The 19,754-nt window shown below is 35.6% G+C and overlaps 1 protein-coding gene and 1 long non-coding RNA gene across 3 annotated transcripts in view; one reads left to right on the top strand and one right to left on the bottom strand.

Moving 5' to 3' along the window:
* Nucleotides 1,884-19,754, bottom strand: part of LOC109719567 (peptidyl-prolyl cis-trans isomerase CYP18-2) — a 44,624-nt gene continuing 26,753 nt past the window's right edge. Inside the window, exons 5-6 of one of the 2 annotated variants that reach the window (XM_020246331.1) lie at nucleotides 19,235-19,319; nucleotides 1,884-2,311 (exon numbers count right to left, since the gene is read on the bottom strand). In XM_020246331.1, the coding sequence (XP_020101920.1) occupies nucleotides 2,266-2,311; nucleotides 19,235-19,319 (131 nt within the window). In that variant the 3' untranslated portion in view covers nucleotides 1,884-2,265. Of the gene's footprint in view, nucleotides 2,312-4,498; nucleotides 4,845-19,234; nucleotides 19,320-19,754 lie in introns of those variants that run through there. The other variant, XM_020246339.1, reaches the window with a different exon arrangement.
* Nucleotides 4,863-10,127, top strand: LOC109719580. Its single transcript, XR_002218743.1, has 3 exons — nucleotides 4,863-5,089; nucleotides 5,353-5,656; nucleotides 9,898-10,127. It is a non-coding gene; the product is annotated as an uncharacterized LOC109719580 (long non-coding RNA).

Raw genomic sequence — 19,754 nt, 5'->3', positions numbered from 1 at the left:
GGTAATAACTACTATGAGTGAAAGAGAAAGGAATCCCAACACAATTGGATGGGATGGCCAGAGTCTAATTAGTTGGGTTGGTAATTCTCGACAAAATTTAGGGCATGTTTGGTTCACTTATTTTAAATTATGGAATCGAAATAGAATTCATCGATTTTGATAAATGTTGTTTGTTTTACAGGAATCAGATTCTGATTCTCATTCCACTCTAGAATAAAAATGGTCAAATTCATATATGGTCCAATCCGGCTTTGAACTCCGGATTGATCCATTCCAAAGTAAATTATCTAAAATTCTCTCTTCTAAACACCTTCCCCCTCTCCCTTTATCTCTCTTAATCAAAACCTCCTCTCAAAATCGTAGAATCTCATTCCGATTTCCGTTCCAATAATGGACCAAATATTTTTGAATGATTTCTAATTCCATTTTTCATTCCAAAATAATTTAATTTTATTTTTCATTTCCATTCCAATCATAAACCAAACATGTCCTTAATATTATCTCGCTGTAAATTTAAAATTATTGAGAAAAAAATTAAATTCAGTATCAATCTAAGCTAAGAATAATATAATACATTATAAAATAAATATATGTAATAATTTTTTAAAAAAAATTAAGATTATATTCAACTATTTAGATTTAATTCTCAGCTTAATACAGATTAATTTTTCAGTTGCCAGAGATACGAAATTAATTTTTCAAACCAATTTTTCTGAGAGAAAGTTTCTAGGCATATTTATTAAAGAGCTTGATACAAATACAACCAACAAGAAGATTAAGAGAAAGCGCAGTTCTAAGTTTGAAGCCTAACTATTTCATATTTCTAGCTAAATTTATTTTTTAAAAAATAAATAAATCGTATAGCATACTAACTTTCTCTCAAATACAAAAAAGAAGATCAAGGAACAAAAGCAAGACTATTTTCTAAAGGCTCATTTGGTATGAGAGTCGTCTACACAATCCAAAAGATTGATTTTTTTGGATAGTATAGTATCAGTGCTAATTGATCTGAACTCCATATTCAATATTTAACAAGTTAAATTACCAATAAAATCCCTATATCCTTCCATAGCTATCAATCGATCTATGCGCCTTTTATATCCTTCATGCATATGAATGGTGGGGATGTCAAGTTATATTTTTAAATCCGGTTCCTATTAAATCGATCTTTATTAGGGTAATATGGTATTAAAGCTGGAGATTCTGAATTCGGATCCCGCCACAATCCAAGTCATATATATCGCAAAATTTTGTGCCCATATCTATCGCAAAATTTTCTCTCATATATAAAGCTGGAGTTTCTCTCATTTACTTTTAGCCCATATCTATCGCAAAATTTTGTGCCCGGACGTGAGCGAATGCGTTGAATGTAAATACTAAAAATATTATTCTCTGATAGCTTAAATTTTTGAAGAAAACGACTGTTTCGACAGCGTAAACCTATTGACCAAAAAAAAATATGCTTCTTCTCCGGTTAGGCTACCAAAAATATATTACGATACGCAGAAATATAATGTCAAATAAATTATTTTTCTATCATAATTTTTTTTTATCGTATATAACGCAATGTCCTGTGGTGAGTATATTAAATCCAAGTTATTCGAACTGAATTTTTAGTCCCGAGATATTTTAAAGCGGATTTCCCAAATTGGACGCGGTTGACTTTTGGTGGAACGACCGAATGACAAAGAGTGTCGCACCGGCACCGAGGTGTGCTGCCTGCAGCTGGCTTATTTCCTGCTCCTCAAATAGTAGGCATATCCTGTGGATATGGATCGACACAAGTCCAAATAGAGCATTCAAGAGTTAATAATGACATGAATATATTATTTCATTAGAAAAATAGGAAAAAAATGTTGAATAATTTCGTCCAATCATACAAGTGATATAAACCATAGAGACGTAACTGATGTAAACCAAACGTTTAAGATGTCACAGTGATTGGTAGAAACCAAGCGATTAAACTATTCTTAAAGAGCACAAATCGGTGAGAATTTCTTGGTTTGAACATCCCACACCATATGTTTTTACAGCATCATCCGACTAACAATGTTCTTGTTTTCAACATCCTAAACCATGTGTTTTTCCAACATCATCTTGCTAGTAACAAGAATTATGTGAACATAACAACCCCAAAATCTTTTAAGGCTCACAATAGAGATAGGCCTCAACAATAAGGCACAAAAGTTGAGAGATTGTTCAGCGTAAAAGACGACGAGATTATCTCCAGAGGAAATGAAGCCCGATTAGCTGCGGCGCAAAAAATCAATCCTTGACGACCGTCCGCAAAATCTTCACATCATGGATTGGCCTGAATAAGAAAAGTAGGATAATTTTTTAATCAAAGATCCTGTTCTTGATAGAGTAAGAAATGAGCAGTCAAGCCATTAAGCAGCACAAAATCAACTTTGTCGAGATGAGAACATTTTAGAAGAGATTTTATCAATGTTAGCATAAAGCAACTTAACAGTTTTATTTTGTTGTAATTGAGTTTCAACTAAGAATCTAATTCATCTTCAGAAAATCTTCCAAGAAAACATAATCTAAAAACTTAACTCCAAATTAATCTTAATGGTGATCCACGTGGAGCAGCAGGTTAATCTTGATTTGAAAGAGCAAGAAGCACATTAGCTACAAACTTTAGCTTTACAACCAAGAGAAAATTAAGGCAGAAGGCAGTATCCAGTAAGTTGTAGCATTTCTTTTGTCCACATAATGGTTTGGGTCCAAATTAGCTCTATTAACACTTAATAGGGCCTGTTTGGTTGGTAGCCTGCATTTGGAGTAGCATTATAGGTCCAATCATAGTAGGACCCAGAACAGATGTTTGTTTTATTGCAGTTGGACCCATCTACTGCAGTTGGACTTGCAGAGGGGCCAAACTGCTGCAGTTTCACCAGCGGCCAAGTCGGCTGCAGGTCCAACTACAGCAGACGACTTGAAGCAAAAGCACCCTGCAAGACACACATACACACATACACACACACACACACACACACACACACACACACACACACACACACACAAAAAAAACCTAATCTTTCATGCATAAAATTTTTCGTTTTTCTCTCACACCATCATTTTGCACCCTAATAATTGCCGAAATCACTCCAAATATTTCCTCCCTTTGTGTTGTCCCGTTTCTCCCATCCTGCGCATCGTCACACTGTCATCACACATCTCCCCGTGAGCGCACAATCCTCCACTATTCCTTGGTCTTTCTTGATTGTCTTCATCACACACTATGATTTATGTGAAGGTTTGTTTATTATTAATTTTTTATCACATGTTATGACATATGTTTAAGATATGACTTATTTATTAATCATTTTTCTTGAATTAAGATCTTTTTCTTTTTTCTTGGCATCCTCCTTACAGGTTTTTGTGTGATGTTTGATCCTTTGTATGAAAGAAACAAATTTTATTTATTTATTATTTTTTAATTAAATCTTAGACAAAGAAGCTTTTTACTCATTTTTTATCTTCTTTTGCTAAGGCCTTGTTCGGATGTCAAAAATGTTATTCGATGACCACCTATTCGGTACGAAAATTTTCTTGTGTGTTTTGAAGGTACGAGTTTAATTTTTACTTCCTTGTAGGTCTTGGCATCCATGGTTCGGTAGGATACTATATTGCACATACGAGGTGATTTATCTTATTCTGAAGAAATGATTTGAAGGCCGAATATACTATAAGGTTCAAGACCTTCATCAGCACTCCTAAAATGAAAAATTCTCACACCGAATAGAGATCCCCCGATACTTATTTCGACATCCAAACAAGGCCTAAATCTCATACACAAATGAATGGCGAATCCAATATCTCTGATGCAAAGATAGAAGCCACAGAACAAGCGTTGCAGCGGTCACACACACTATATTATTATGGTTTAAACACAATTCACAAATTATTACGGAACCAGTGGCTAATAGGGAATCTGAAAGAACTAGTTATATTCGAAGATTGTTATTTGAAAGTTATGTTACGTGCATTAACATGGTGCAGATGAGAAGAAAATTATTCTTTGGACTGTCCCCCACATTACGCCAAAAGGGTTTTACTAAGAAACACACTTCACATGACCGTTGAACAGCAGCTTGCAATATTCCCTCATATATTGGACAAAATGTCAGAAATAGAATAATTGAGCACAACTTTATTCGAATTGCAGAAACAGTCGGTCAGTATTTTAATCATGTTCTGCAAGCAATTGGTGAGTTGCACAATAATTTGTAAGGCCTTCAAATACAACAGTGAATGAGAGTATATCATCAAATCGCAAATTTATGGCATTATTTAAGGTATTTAACTGTATTTTCATGTAAGAATATGAAAAAGTCTGAAGTATTAACAACATAACTTTTTTGTTTCAAACATCCCTAACAGTTAACATTTTCTCATATAGTAAACATTGCGCAACTCACCAATTGCAAATTTATGTCATTATTTAAGGTATTTAACTGTATTTTCATGTAAGAATATGAAAAAGTTTGAAGTATTAACAACATAACTTTTTTGTTTCAAACATCCCTAACGGTTAACATTTTCTCATATAGTAGGATTGTGTCAGATCACTTGATGGTACACATTCACGCAAGTGTTCCATCAACAGAGGTTGGAGCTTTTCGTGGTAGAAAAGCTTACCCAACACAAAATGCTCTAGCTGCTATCAACTTTGATTTGCATTTCAAGTATATTCTAGCTGGTTGCTAGGGTTTGGCACATGATGCTCTTATTTGACAAGAGCAGAATTAATAGCACCATACCGATCGGTTCAATACCGATTATGGGGCTCTTGCACTCCAGCAAACCGTCAAGAGTTCTTCAATTATAGGCGCCTCTACCTACAACCGTTGAGCGTGCTTTCAGTTCTCTTAAAAAATTGCTTAAAATTTTAACAGCAAGACCTTTCTTCCCTCCTTCGAGACAAGTGGATATTGTGCTTGCATGTTGCATTATGCATAACTATATCATACCTCATGGAGGGGGAGCTGGTTCCAACAGATGAAGATTGGATTGCTCGGTTATCTCAATCAGCCAAGACATTTCGGTTACGGATTCAAAGAGAATGCAGAGATGAGGCTCAAAGGTGGGTTCAACTTAGGGATAGGATAGCCTTGGACCAGTTGCGAAATAGAAATAATAGATAGAAAGATTGATTTATTTCATGAAAGTAGCTTTTCTTTGACAAAAATTAGATGTTTTAATTATTACCCATTTTACTATATAATTTCTCACTTGGTTTTGTGTGTTTGTGTATTATCAGACATGCGGCCATTTTTTTTTTTTTGGCACAATTTGTTTTCAACTTTCAATCATAATCTTTCTTAACAAATTTTCCCAATAATTCAGGTCATGGAGAGTGAATCACAAAATAAGTGAGGCACTAGAAAAGGAAATTGTTTAAGTGGAAACCTACGATGAGGACGAGCAGATCTGAAAGTTGATAAATCCTTCAAACTCCAATGATCAATCATGCAGTGGCAGCAGTAAATGAGCAATTTGAAGTCAAGGTAACGGAAACAAAATGTTACCATGAGAACCCTTCAAGGCAAGTGGGTACAAATTATAGAACTGAAAGAGAAAGTGGCATCGGGCGGGAAGAGAAAGATAAGAAGATTACAATGGAGTCAAGGAGTACAACACATACATATAGGTAAAATTCATACAAATATATTTGGTAGACTTCTACTATATTAGTAAAGTCATCCTTATAAATTATAATTGAGTTATGTTTAATTATATTTTTCACAGGCCAATCCGAAAATGAACTGTACATCAACAAACCCGAAAATGAACTGTACATCAACAAACCAATAGGCTTCGTTTGGAATGGGTATTAGCAAGAACTAGTTATTTTAGGAATAGGTACAAGTTCAGGTATAAGCAAAAACTAGATCAATTTTGCGTTTGAATGAAAATTGGATTGTTCCTGAGTATAAAAAAAATAGCGTTTGGATAAATAAGATGGAATAAAAAGAATAGTGTGTAGTTATAAATAAAAAATAATTATACTACCCATCTCATTAAATTTGAATTTGAATTTTAAATTTTATATTTCAATTTTTAAATTTAAAATTTTAAACTTTTAATTTCAAATTTCAAATTTAAAATTTAAAATCTCAAATTGTTGATTTCAAAATTCAAAAATTTTAATTTTAAATTTAGGATCAAATTTAAATTTGAAAAATATAAATATCAATTTTAAACTTAAAAAATTTAAAATTTAAATTTAAAATTCAAATTTAAAAATTTTAATTTTAAATTATAAATTTGTAATAATTTAAAATTATAAATTTATAATTCTCTCATATACCGTTTGGATAGGGTATAAAGAGAGAAATAAGAGCTTATTCTCTCCATTATACCCAAACAAAATAAAAATTGGCGGAAACAATAGTTCCCACCCTCCTTTAGGTCGAACAAGCTTGTTATGTTCCAGGAACAAGCTTTGGGGGGGGGGGGGGGGAGAGAGAATTTTAAATTTATTAAAAAATTTTAATTTAAATTTCAAAATTAAAATTTATAATTTTTTAAATTCCAAATTTAAAATTTCAGATTCTAAATTTTTCAAATTTAAAATTTGATATTTTATATTTTTCAAATTTAAAATTTGTATTTTATAATTTTAAATTTAAATTTGATCTTAAATTTTAAATTTTAAAATTTAAAATTTAAGATTTTATATTTTAAATTTGAATTTCTAAATTTGAAATTTAAAATTTAAAATTTAAAAATTGAAATATAAAATTTAAAAATTCAAATTCAAATCTAATGAGAGGAGTGATATCATCATTTCTTATTTATAACTACCACTATTTTTCTTATTCCATCTTATCTATCCAAACGCTATTTTTCTTATTTCCGAAAATAACCCAATTTTCATTCAAACGTCCTTTTTCTTATTCCCGGAAACAACCCAATTTTCATCCAAATAGAAAATTGGTCTAGTTCTTGCTTATACCTGAACTTGTACCTATCACTGAAATAAGTAATTCTTACTTATACCCGAACCAAATGAAGCCTCACTGAATCACTATATTTGATAGTTAGTATAGAAGCTTATGAAGAAAATCACGATAGTTTCTCTGAGGAAGAAAATAATCTTAACCTACTTATTGAAGTTAGCCCAGATATAGATTCTATGGCCGACATTCTAGGACAACTTAATTTAATGAACACAGAAATTCCCACCTTAGAATGTAAACATCAATGGCAATTAAAAGCAGGATTACATAGTTAAAAATGTTATATATGCTTATGGCATTCTAGCAAAGATAAGTGATGCAAATGTTTATACTGTTACAAAGAAGTTTGAATAACATGCATAGAGAAAATTTATAATATTTCTCTACAAGCTAAAGAGACATTAAATATAGATAAAACAAAATATATTGCCTTAACCAAACGGATTGAAACCTTAGAAGAAAGATTATTAGTAACAGAATTAAGAATAGACAAAAATAGAATTAAGAAATGATAAAGGAAAAAGACTTATCCTTGAAACTGAGATACCGGATAAAGGGAACAAACATCACGAACCTAAAATTGTCAGCTTGAAACCAACTACATTTGTAATATAGATAAAAGTCTTCGGACCATAATAGTTAAATGCAAAAAAAAAATAAAAAATCAGATAATAGAAACAACTGCATTGGTAGATACTGGCTGCACCACTTGTCTAATAAATTCTGCCATAGTACCAAGACAATATTACAAATTAGCATATGAACATATGGTAGCTATGCAAATGGACGGAACTATACACACATACAACTTGAAAATAAGTTTCTATGATACTTGCGATTCCTGTAGTGAATATTATAATTTACCTAAAGTTTGGATAAGGAAACTTAATATTAATATAGACTTCATACTAGGACTAAACTTCATACTCGACTCCTTAGGAGGCATGACTATTAGTAGAGATTATGTACAATTTTCTAAAAGAATAACACAAACTCTAATCTTAACTAAAAGGTTAAGAACTAGTATAGCAATACAACCTAGTCAAGAAGAACAACCTAGTCAAGAAGAAGTACAACAAATTGCCAAGACGTTGTATTAACTGTAACCAAGGAAAACCTTGTTTACAAATAAGACTCAGTGAACAACAAGATTGCTGTGAAAATTACAAACAAGGAGAACCTTGTTGTCAACTTAGTAGCAAAGTGACCTTTGATGAATATTTAGATTATTTCTACGTTGACTCAAGCAACGAAAATACAAACTATTTAACAAACTATTTACTAGACGATGATCCTTCAGCTACTTATCCTTTGGAAATTGATTCCGAATTTATTAACTGGGAAAAAATGTTATTAAATATAAGTGTATTAAAAACCAACAAGATATAGATGAGATCCTTAAAAAAAACTAGATAAAATTGAAATAATGGGTGAAAACCCAATAAAATATTGGGAAAAAACAAAATATTCTGTGAACTAGAAATAATAAACCCTGAATATACAATTAAAACTGCTAATATAGAAGCCACTAACCAAGATTTAAACGATTTTAAAATGCATATATGCTCTTTCTTTCTTTTTTTACTGTTCTTTTTTAGTAATTTTATTAGAGTGTTGATTGCTAGGCTGTCCTTGTGTTTCGGGTGGAAGGGAGATACTAGGAGTATTGTCAATCTGAGAGTCTTGCCAATAGTGCCGAGTATTTTTGATAATTTTAGCGTTTTGTTGAAGTTTGAACAGAACCTTATGCACAATTTGCTCGATTTGGAGATGGCTGTCTTGGATTCGTTTAATTTGGTCAGTGATATTGGCGGTCTCATATTGTTCTATTTTTTCTTTCCCTTCTACATTTCCTTTCGTTTTTCGTCAGCCCTTCCTGTAGATAAGAATTGCGTAGATGAAGTAGGCTGATTGCTATGGGCTAGTGTGTCGGATATGTCTTGAAAGGCAATTAGTTGGAGCTCTGCATTTTGTGTCTTGAGTTCTTGATTTTGAATAAATAATATATGGAGGCGGTCTTCGAGGATTAGAAGCCGGTTCTGTAGATCCTGTTTTTCTTTAACCAGGGTTTGATTATGATAACTAAGTTTTTGGACCGTTCTACTGATATCCTCACAATAATCACAAAATATAATTTTAGTAGAGTCATGAGCTATAGTACAAGTTGGCAAGGTTTCTTGAGAAGCTTTTATATTAGGCGATATAGAGAAGTTAGGCCCAAGAAAATGTCGAGCATTTTCAAAAGTTTCTGCTAGGGCAAGAAAGCCTTTATATTGGGGAGCTACCATTCCCTGACTGGATTCTAGAACTTCGATCCGTGTATGATCCGTGTATGAAAAACACCAGTTTTTCTACCGTTAACAACTACATAGAAAGGAAAATTAGTTGTCCTAATAGTATGAAAATATTCTGTAAGAGAGTTTATGCATGCAATAAAATATTTTCTGTCAAGATCTTTATGTCCGGGTGTCCTTCCGTAGCAAATTCAAAGATTGTATATTAAGCATTTTTGTTCTTCGGAGAGGGGTTTTGGGTTTTTTGGTTTGAATACTAAATTATTATCTTGGAAAAAATAGATTAAGCTTTCTTTCCCAAATTGTATTCTATCAGCAAAAAGGTTTATCGGTCCCTTTTATACGTTCGAATTTTATATTAGGTATAATTGAGACTAAAAAGTTTAACCATCTCCTCCTAGAACTACTTTTATCAGTTAATTTATTATGGAATTTAATAATTGTTTCACTGTCTGTTCGGATTAATATTTCATTTTATTTATGATACTTAGTCTAAAGGAATCTAGAGCATATACAACTGCTAATAATTCCGCATCTATGCTTGCTATATATCCTTTTTCTTTATATTTTCCAGAAGCATATCCACAACATTTTTCTTCTTTAACAAGACTGTACTTATGGGGTTTTGCTTTTAGGACTGCTCCCCATCCTTGGGCACAGCCATCAGTCTCTATAATAATATAGTCAGCATCTAAAGACAGATTTAAATCAGGTAATTTAACAACTAATTGTTTAATTTTTTGAACTAACTTAATATCTTCATGGTTAAAGGTCTTCTGTCCATTTTTAGCAGTTTTAGAATAAAGAGGCCCAGGTATTTTACCTAAATCTTTTATGAAATTTCGGGCACAGTTAAGTAGTCCTAAAAATGTTTGAAGGTCTGGCATTTAATCTTTCTATTTTGAACACCTATACTTAAGTTATCTGGCATTTCGAGGACCTTTTTGGCTATATGTGGTTGTAATTTAATCTTTCCATCACCTAAAGTAATTCCTAGGAAATTTATATATGTTTGGCATAATGCTATTTTCTTTTTACTTATGATTATGCCATGTTTTATAAATTCAGAAAAAACTATTTGAAAATATCCTATAGGTGTTCTTGCATATTTCTGTATCCATTTTTCTCTGGAAGATAGAAGGAGCATTTTTAATCCAAAGAGCATTACAAGCCATTTATAATGTCCTTTCGGGCAAGTAAATGCAGTCTATTCTATACTATTAGGGTGCATTTTTACTTGCCAAAACCCCGACTTACAATCAAACTTACTAAAAATCTTTCTATTTTGAATGCTATTTATCAATTGTGATTTATCAGGTATATTATAGGCATCTGTTCGAGTATTATCATTTAATCTTTTATAGTTTATTACCATTCTACTTTTTCCCCTTACTATTTCAGCATGAGATCTAACAATAAATGCAGCAGATCTATGGCGAGATTGTGATTTTCGAATTATTCCTAACTTTGTTAGTTCGTTTATATGCATTTTAAAATTGTTTAAATCTTGGTTATTGGCTTCTATATTAGCAGTTTTAATCATATATTCAGTGTTTATTATATCTAGTTCAAAAAATATTTTGTCTTTTTCCCAATATGTTATTGGGTTTTCACCCAATATTTCAATTTTATTGAGTTTTTTAAGGATCTCATCTATATCTTGTTGGTTTTTAATTACACTTATATTTAATAACATTTTTTCCCAGTTAATAAATTCGGAATCAATTTCCAGTTAATAAATTTGGAATCAATTTCCAAAGGATAAGTAGCTAAAATATCATCGTCTAGTAATTAGTTTGTTAAATAGTTTGTATTCTCGTTGTTTGAGTCACCATACTACCATAGAAATAATCTAAATATTCATCAAAGGTCATTTAACTACTAAGTTGTGAGGACTAAGATTTTTCCCTAGGTAAGTTTGACATCTTTTTAAATATTATCGTGTGTATTTTAATTTTAAGCTTGCCCGTCAAATTTCAGCAAAAAATAATTTAAAATAAAGATTTTACGCTATTATTACTTTTCAGTTAAAGTGAATACTAACCCGCGTTTTCGGTTGTGATCGAGGAGAGAGGTAAGCTTCAAACGCGAATCGGACTCCGTTTTGGATGATCCAATAGCTCATTTTCGATGGTCCGACTGTGCCGGAGCCAATGGCGTTCCACGCACGATTTTCGAGAAAAATAGTTTTTATCGCTGGGAGGGCATTTATTCTGTATTGTTTTTGCTTTTTAGAAGCGATTGGTGCTCCGTTTTGCGTGAAAACTTGCGAGCAGGACCTTTCTGCTAGAGGAACGTAATGAAAAGGGACTGGAACGCGAATTTCGAGAGTTGGGGGACTTTAGAGCGATTATTCTCCAAGAATAGTGGGTTGTAGATTTTTAAAGTTGGATTTGGGGTTTTTGGGAACCCAAACCCTAGACCCCAACCCTAGGCCATCCTCTTCCTCTCCCCTGGTCCACCTGAGCGAGGGTCCTGCCATCGCCGCCACCGCCGGCGGCCAAAGAAGAAGAAACAACTTCTTCCCTCTCTCTCTCTCTCTCTCTCTCTCTCTCTCTCTCCTTTATGGTGCTGTGAAGGGGGGGAGCTTGAGCCCCCTTATAAACATGCCGGTAGCCGCCGGGACCACCGCCACCGACCACCCAGACCTCGACGACCAGCCCCGAAGCTTCCCCGGTGATGTCATGCCCTGGGGTGCCGCCGCGGCCAAGGCTAAGCCCCACAGAGCATGTATGGCCGTGGGGAGAGACCGAGACACCGCCGCCACACCACGCCGCCACGAGACAACACCGGAGGTCCCGGGGGGTCCGCCGGCACCACCCCTTACCGTCTCGACCAGCCACTGCTGGGATCTACAATGCCCTAGCCGCGAGTCTATTTTGGGGTCCCCCGTCGCACCGCGCCGCCGCCGCCGTCGGCCAAGGGTCCTGACCAACTCCCCTTAGTGCGAGGACCCTCCCTTGGCAGAAGCTCCCCCTGCCGTGCCGCCGGCCCCGTGATGCCCTAGCCTTGTTGGGCCTTGTTGGGCCTTGTTGGATGCTACTAAGGTGGTTTTCGGGGGCTGATTTGGGCAATCCTAATTTTTCGGCCACCGAAGGCTTCGGCGAGCGCCCGAGACGTGAGCACCGCACTCCTGGGATCACATGGAGTCCCGTGCTCACCTTCACTACAAGCAATGAAGCTTCGGTGCGCGCGTGGGACTCGGCCGCTTCCGAAAGCGCGCCATTGGAGGGGGTTTTCCACTGTTTCAAAGCCTTCCGGCTGTCGATCACACTCCGGACAGCGAGCACGAGCTTCATCGCGTTGAGACGAATCAAATCGACTGGTTGGATTGATCCGTTACGACGCGGATCGGGGTAACGAGCTTGAACTTCGTGTTTATGTGTTAATTGAATAGTAATCAATACTATGTTGGGTTGATTGCAAGTTTTTTGCAATGGGGACCCGTGTAGAGCGTCAGACAGCGTGTAATCACTGTTAGCAACCTCTCGACTGATCGTCGAAGGTCTGGGAGCCGTCGCGAAGTGGAAACGAGGTCCCACGGCATCATTTGGCGAAAATTCACCGACCTGACACAGTTTATGTTGCGGTTTTCGCACGTTGGCCATTTGCATGCCCTGGAGACCCTACCAAGCCTTGTTGGCTGATTGCTATCGCCTTCTTCGAAGTCCAGAGGCGGTGGATGAGCAACGGAGGGGTTTCGGTGCGTTTTTCGCAAAATCAACGGTAGAATGCGATTTCGCATCGCGATGAGTTTCCGGCTACGTGGTCGCACCAGAAATCATCGCCTAGCCTTGTTGATTGGCCGCTGGGGTCTCCTCCTGTGTTTGGAGGCGACAGGTGAGCGGCGGAGGCTTCCGATGCCAAAGTGGACACTTCCGAAAGCCCGGAGCAAAACGGTCAACCGACGACAACCGAGTTGACCTTGGTGCTTGTGTTTGCTACCCAGATACTCAAATGGATGTGTTTCAGGACAGCAGGTAACTCACGACATGAATCGATGTGTTTCGAGACGTTTCGTGGGTCCCGCGGGCATCCCAGTGCATTTTCGGAATTTCTGGCGAGTTCGAGAATCGGTTTTGTAAAACCGATCCCGCATGTGACTTTGGGTTTGTAAGCGATGTCTTTCGAGTCAATAGGTTTGGTTTCTAACTCAGTAGGCCTGTCGTAGGTCCGGTCGATAGTTTTGCACACCGCGGGAGCTAGGTGCAACTATGACATAGGTGGGTACTTCAATCCAAAGTCGGATCAGTAGTGCACGTTTGATGATGTTCCCTTCATTCCTACCTTTCACTACTTACATATATACATACCAGTACTTAAGCTCTTCACCACATGACTTCAACCCTTACTCTACTTAGTATACTCTCCTGTTTGCCATGAAATAGAAGTAGAGCGGTAGTGACACTTGCATTTATATTCCAGTTGACCTGAGTGGTCAGTGCCCGTGTACTTATAGTGTCATTGATCTCACACTTTCCAGTTGACCTAAGTGGTCGGTACTTACATACTTAAGAGGATGTTGAGCTTGTCCATCCTAGTAGACCTAAGCAGTTAGTACTTGTGTTTCCGTACAACTTCGATGACCTATTGGTCGGTGTGCCCCAAGGGACAATGATTGTCGACTATTCACCGATGGTTAGCTATTGATCATATTCACATTGATCGCCACAGCTCGAGAATATTTCACGAATATCAGCGGTCTGATCCCCCGCGGGAGGATTTTTTTTCTAGAAAAGTGGTTAGTTGCCAACCCGTGAGGCCAGCCGCCATTTGCTAGAGTTATATGTCAGACAGAGCGGTTGTGGCTTGCTTGAAGTCCTTAGACCGACACGGCGGTATAGATTAGGTATATTTGGACTTTTCATCCGGCTGACGCATATAGCTACAGTAGCGGTTGTTGCATGCTTACTTACAGTTCTTCTGTCTTTACACTTACATTGCTACTGTAGGCCTTTCTTTACCTATACCTGGTTATCCGTGAGTATACTTGCCTTCGTCGGCTTGCGGTACCCACTGGGAGACTCGTTGATTTCTCACCCCCATTTCTCCACAGGTGATGCGGGTGGGATTGGTCGGGACGCAACGTGAGACTGTAGCTTGTGGGCGATCATAGAGGTCTTGATCTACGGTATACGTTCTTAAGTACTTCATACATAACATTAGACATATAGGTGATAGTATAGTTCACCCCTACACCTGATAGTAGATATATGTGGTTTAGTTGGTATTTCATACTTGCGGGTTTTGGATAATGTATTTGTGTTTTGGATACTCATGGCTGTGGAATTTTTGTAGCTTTTGAACACTTGTGGCTTTGGACTCAGTTTTCGAATGTGGTACTCTACGCCCCATGGTAGCGTTTTCAAAATAAAGGTGTGGGAAACGGCTTTCAAACGGTTTCTCAGGACTTTCTACCCCTCGTGGTAGCATTTTTCAAAATAAAGGTCTCCGGGTAGGGGACAGCTTCCAAAATAATTTTTCGCGATTTTTTGTTTAAGTTATGTTTTCAAATAAAGTCTTCGTGTGGGAGACATTTCCAACTAATTGCCTTTCAAGACATATCCGACACACTAGCCCATAGCAATCAGCCTACTTCATCTACGCAATTCTTATCTATAGCAAGGGCTGACGAAAAACGAAAGGAAATGTAGAAGGGAAAGAAAAAATAGAACAACACGAGACCGCCAATATCACTGACCAAATTGAACGAATCCAAGACAGCCATCTCCAAATCGAGCAAATTGTGCATAAGGTTCTATTCAAACTTCAACAAAATGCTAAAATTATCAAAAATACTTGGCAATATTGGCAAGACTCTCAGAGTGACAATACTCCTAGTATCTCCCTTCCACCCGAAACACAAGGACAGCCTAGCAATCAACACTCTAATAAAATTACTTAAGAAGAACAGTCAAAAAAAAAAAAAGAGTATATATGCATTTTAAAATCGTTTAAATCTTGGTTAGTGGCTTCTATATTAGCAGTTTTAATAGTATATTCAGGGTTTATTATTTCTAGTTCACAGAATATTTTGTTTTTTTCCCAATATTTTATTGGGTTTTCACCCATTATTTCAATTTTATCTAGTTTTTTTAAGGATCTCATCTATATCTTGTTGGTTTTTAATACACTTATATTTAATAACATTTATTCCCAGTTAATAAATTCGGAATCAATTTCCAAAGGATAAGTAGCTAAAGGATCATCGTCTAGTAAATAGTTTGTTAAATAGTTTGTATTTTCGTTGTTTGAGTCAACATAGAAATATTTCATCAAAGGTCACTTTGCTACTAAGTTAACAACAAGGTTCTCCTTGTTTGTAATTTTCACAACAATCTTGTTGTTCACTGAGTCTTATTTGTAAACAAGGTTTTCCTTGGTTACAGTTAATACAAACGTCTTGGCAATTTGTTGTACTTCTTCTTCTTGACTAGGTTGTTCTTCTCGACTAGGTTGTATTGCTATACTAGTTCTTAACCTTTTAGTTAAGATTAGAGTTTGTGTTATTCTTTTAGGAAAAAGAAAATTGTACATAATCTCTACTAATAGTCATGCCTCCTAAGGAGTTGAGTATGAAGTTTAGTCCTAGTATGAAGTCTCTATTAATATTAAGTTTCCTTATCCAAACTATAGGTAAATTATAATATTCACCATAGGAATTGCAAGTATCATAGAAACTTATTTTCAAGTTGTCAATATAATGTGCGTATGTGTGTATAGTTCCGTCCATTTGCATAGCTACCATATGTTCATATGCTAATTTGTAATATTGTGTGGTACTATGGCAGAATTTATTAGACAAGTGGTGCAGCCAGTATCCACCAATGCAGTTGTTTCTATTATCTAATTTTTTATTTTTATTTTGCATTTAACTATTATGGTCCTAAGACTTTTATCTATATTACAAATGTAGTTGGTTTCAAGCTGACAATTTCCAAGTTTGAGTCCATGATGTTTGTTCCCTTTATCCGGTATCTCAGTTTCAATGTTAGGTCTTTTTCCTTTATCATTTCTTAATTCTATTTCGTCTATTCTTAATTCTATTACTAATAATCTTTCTTCTAAGGCTTCAATCCGTTTGGTTAAGGCAATATATTTTGTTTTATCTATATTTAATGTCTCTTTAGCTTGTAGAGAAATATTGTAAATTTTCTCTATGCATGTTATTCAAACTTCTTTATAACAGTATAAACATTTGCATCACTTATCTTTGCCAGGATGCCATAAGCATATATAACATTTTTAACTATCTAATCCTGCTTTTAATTGCCATTGATGTTTACATTCTAAGGTGGGAATTTCTGTGTTCATTAAATTAAGTTGTCCTAGAATGTCGGCCATAGAATCTATATCTGGGCTAACTTCAGTAAGTAGGTTAAGATTATTTTCTTCCTCAGAGGAACTATCGTGATTTTCTTCACAAGCTTCTATACTAACTATCGAATAAAGTGATTCAGTGTCAGACATATATTCATCTACAGATAGTAAATTTTCTTGAGTTTCTTCAATTAACATGGAATTTCTGTCTTTTCGATTCATTCTTTTAGTACAGGTATTGGCTAAGTGATCTGTACTTCCACAAGTAAAGCATGCTAATCTATTTTCATAATCTCTTCCTGCTCTATATTTTCGTACATGTCTATCTTTATTTAAATATGGTTTTCTAGCAAAAGATTTTCTTAAGAAATACCTTTTCTTATATCCAGGTTTATAGTTAGCCTATAATATCTATTTTGCTTATACTTTTGAGACTGCTGATGTTTAGGATTTTGAGCACACTGCTGTCCTGTATACATAATATGTCGACAGAAATTATATTCATTTCGTTTTAATTGCTTTTGTATTTGTATATTCGTACATTTTTCTTATAGTATAGTAATTATATGTTGCATTCGGTGTCCTATGGGCCATTCGTCATTTGGGTTCTGCAGTACTCCTGGTCTTTGTTCTCACCTAGTGGCTATTTCTCGTCCTAAGGCTCCTGGTAATTTATGAAAAAGTTTATTTCCTATTTCTTGATTAAAGGCGTTTCGACTAATGCTAGTATAGTAAAAAATAATCATTCAAAAAAGACTTTATATATATCCAATTATCTATACTTTGTTGTTCTAACTTAATTAAAGCACCCTTTTGTAGTCCCATATGTCCTGAATTAAGGTCTTCTCCTGTAATTAAGGAATAACCTTATTCGTAAAATTATATGGATTGGCACCTAAATTTATTAGATTTTGAAAGTCTTGAGGATATTTTGCTTTATATTGTTCCCATAGACCTTTGACAGATTCACCTAGAATACTATTCGGGACCTTTTACAAAGGTGAGAGTCAAGCAAGACTATTGTTGGTGCACAAGACCCTCCTGGCTTACAGTTCCGGGGTAAAAATGGTGAAAGTGGCCGAGAGCCTGCTATCGGCAAAGATGGCCTTTATGACAAGAACCCGTATAAATCAGCCAAGCATATATGCTTTACAACAACTTGATATGAAATTCTTAAGAGCGAAAGGAACCTCGAATAAAATTCTTTGTGCTTTAGATGTTACATTATTAAGAAAACCCTCCCTCCCTCCCTCCCTCCCTCCCTCTCTCTCTCTCTCTCGAAAAGGCTGGAACAAGCTGCTTGTTCCAGCTTGTTCCACCTAAGGGGTGGGAACTAATGGGTTATCCTAGGATAACCCGTTAAGGTGGGAACTATTGTTCCCACCAAAATTTTTTTTTGTTTGGGTATAAGGAGGGAAATAAGCCCTTATTCCTCTCCTTATGCCCTAACCAAACACAATCATAGAGAATTACGATGAGCTTGCCTTAATATGTGGTTCCGATCAAGCTACAGGGAAGTACACTAAGTAGATCAATTGCTTGGTATGGACCCAAATATCCAAGGTTTTGATAGTGCGGAAGCAACGATTGGTTGTGATGTAGGGTTGGAGTTTGAATTGGTTGATTCATGTCAACCACGTAGCATTCTGAGAAAACGACACTTTCTTCCTTTAGGGGTGAAGTTAAAACAAGTGGTTGAAAAAACAGCTCGCGCGGCTGAGAGATTGAGGCGATCAATGAGTTAGCTGCACAAGTTGGACAAGTTGCCTTAGCACTAAAGATACTCAAAAACTGTTCGATTCTCAAACGAACTATTTCAAGATATAATGAAATTAGGATATCCACCCAAAAAAGTCAAAGATGCTTATAATTACTTGCTAGCAAATGATAGGCCGGCAAGAGGGTTTATGACAAAGACTCTTGAATTGTGAAAGAGGTGGATGGAAAGATATTTAAAAATAAAAGTTTATTACACTGACACTTACTCTTGGAGACGACCTATTAACGTGTTTAGATGTTTTGAGATTTTCAGGTTGGATGTAATGGGAAAAAAAAAAATCCATGTTTCTACAAGTAATATTTCTTTTCTCCATGACTTTTGAATGGGTGATATTAGTTTATAGAAATTAAGATAATAGTTTGAGTTTTTTTTTTAAATCAACTGTTTTCATCACACTATATTATAGTTGATTATGTGATGGAGAAGTTTTTTTTTTTTTTTGAACTATCTTTAATATTTAATTGTGATAAATTAGTATCGTTAAAGTATTTGGAAAGTGATAGTACACTCATCTGGTATAATTTTTTTTCTTTTAGTGATAGCATATCATTTTGTACACATACGGAATAATTTCACCATCTGACACACTAGCTAGATACCATTAGTTACAGATGCAACTTTCAGCTGCATGCATCCAAACAAAAATAGTTGCATCTGTAGCATTTTCAGCGGCACAGAACCAAATGGTATGGATGTAGTTGCAACTGCATCATTTCTAATTGTATGCATATCCAACTACAATGTATTTACAACTACACCAAACCAAACGAGCCCTTATACCACTCAAGATAAAAGGGATGAAGTAGGGCTAGGTTTAGTAATTATTGTTCTTTAACATAACACTTAATTATATCTTTCAAAATTCAAGTTACCTGTCACTGTTGTCAGTCTGAACACTTCCAAGTCGCTTGACTACCTCCATCCCTCTGCATACTCTTCCGAAAATAGTATGTTTTCCTGTCAAACATTAACATGCAATAGCATTAGAGAACATGAAGACAATTCAAGCATAGCAAATCAGAAAGACTATTGAGGCAAAAACTTTTGGCTGTTGAGAACATTGTGTAGTCAGAAATATAGGGAGAACAAGGACCTTGCTATCACAAGTCACAATCAAAAATTACTAAGCAATAGATACAAACTAGTTTTCATCACCAACATTGCTGATATACAGAATGAAATACCCAGCATCCTCAAAAGAAACTGACAGGCATGAAAATAGCAAAGTATCTATTTTTATTGTTTTTAAGAAACACACTGTACTATTCCATTTTGTTACCGGACAAGAAAAATGAGGTCCCACTATAACATGTTAGGTCCTATGTGTTGGCAAGTTTCGTGGGTCGAGTCGGAGTCTTGAAATAGTCCGGAGCGGAGTATTGAAGATTGGAG

The sequence above is a fragment of the Ananas comosus genome, linkage group 1, assembly GCF_001540865.1.
Source record: "Ananas comosus cultivar F153 linkage group 1, ASM154086v1, whole genome shotgun sequence".
NCBI classification, from domain to species: domain Eukaryota; kingdom Viridiplantae; phylum Streptophyta; class Magnoliopsida; order Poales; family Bromeliaceae; genus Ananas; species Ananas comosus.
This window is presented reverse-complemented; position numbering and strand designations above follow the sequence as displayed.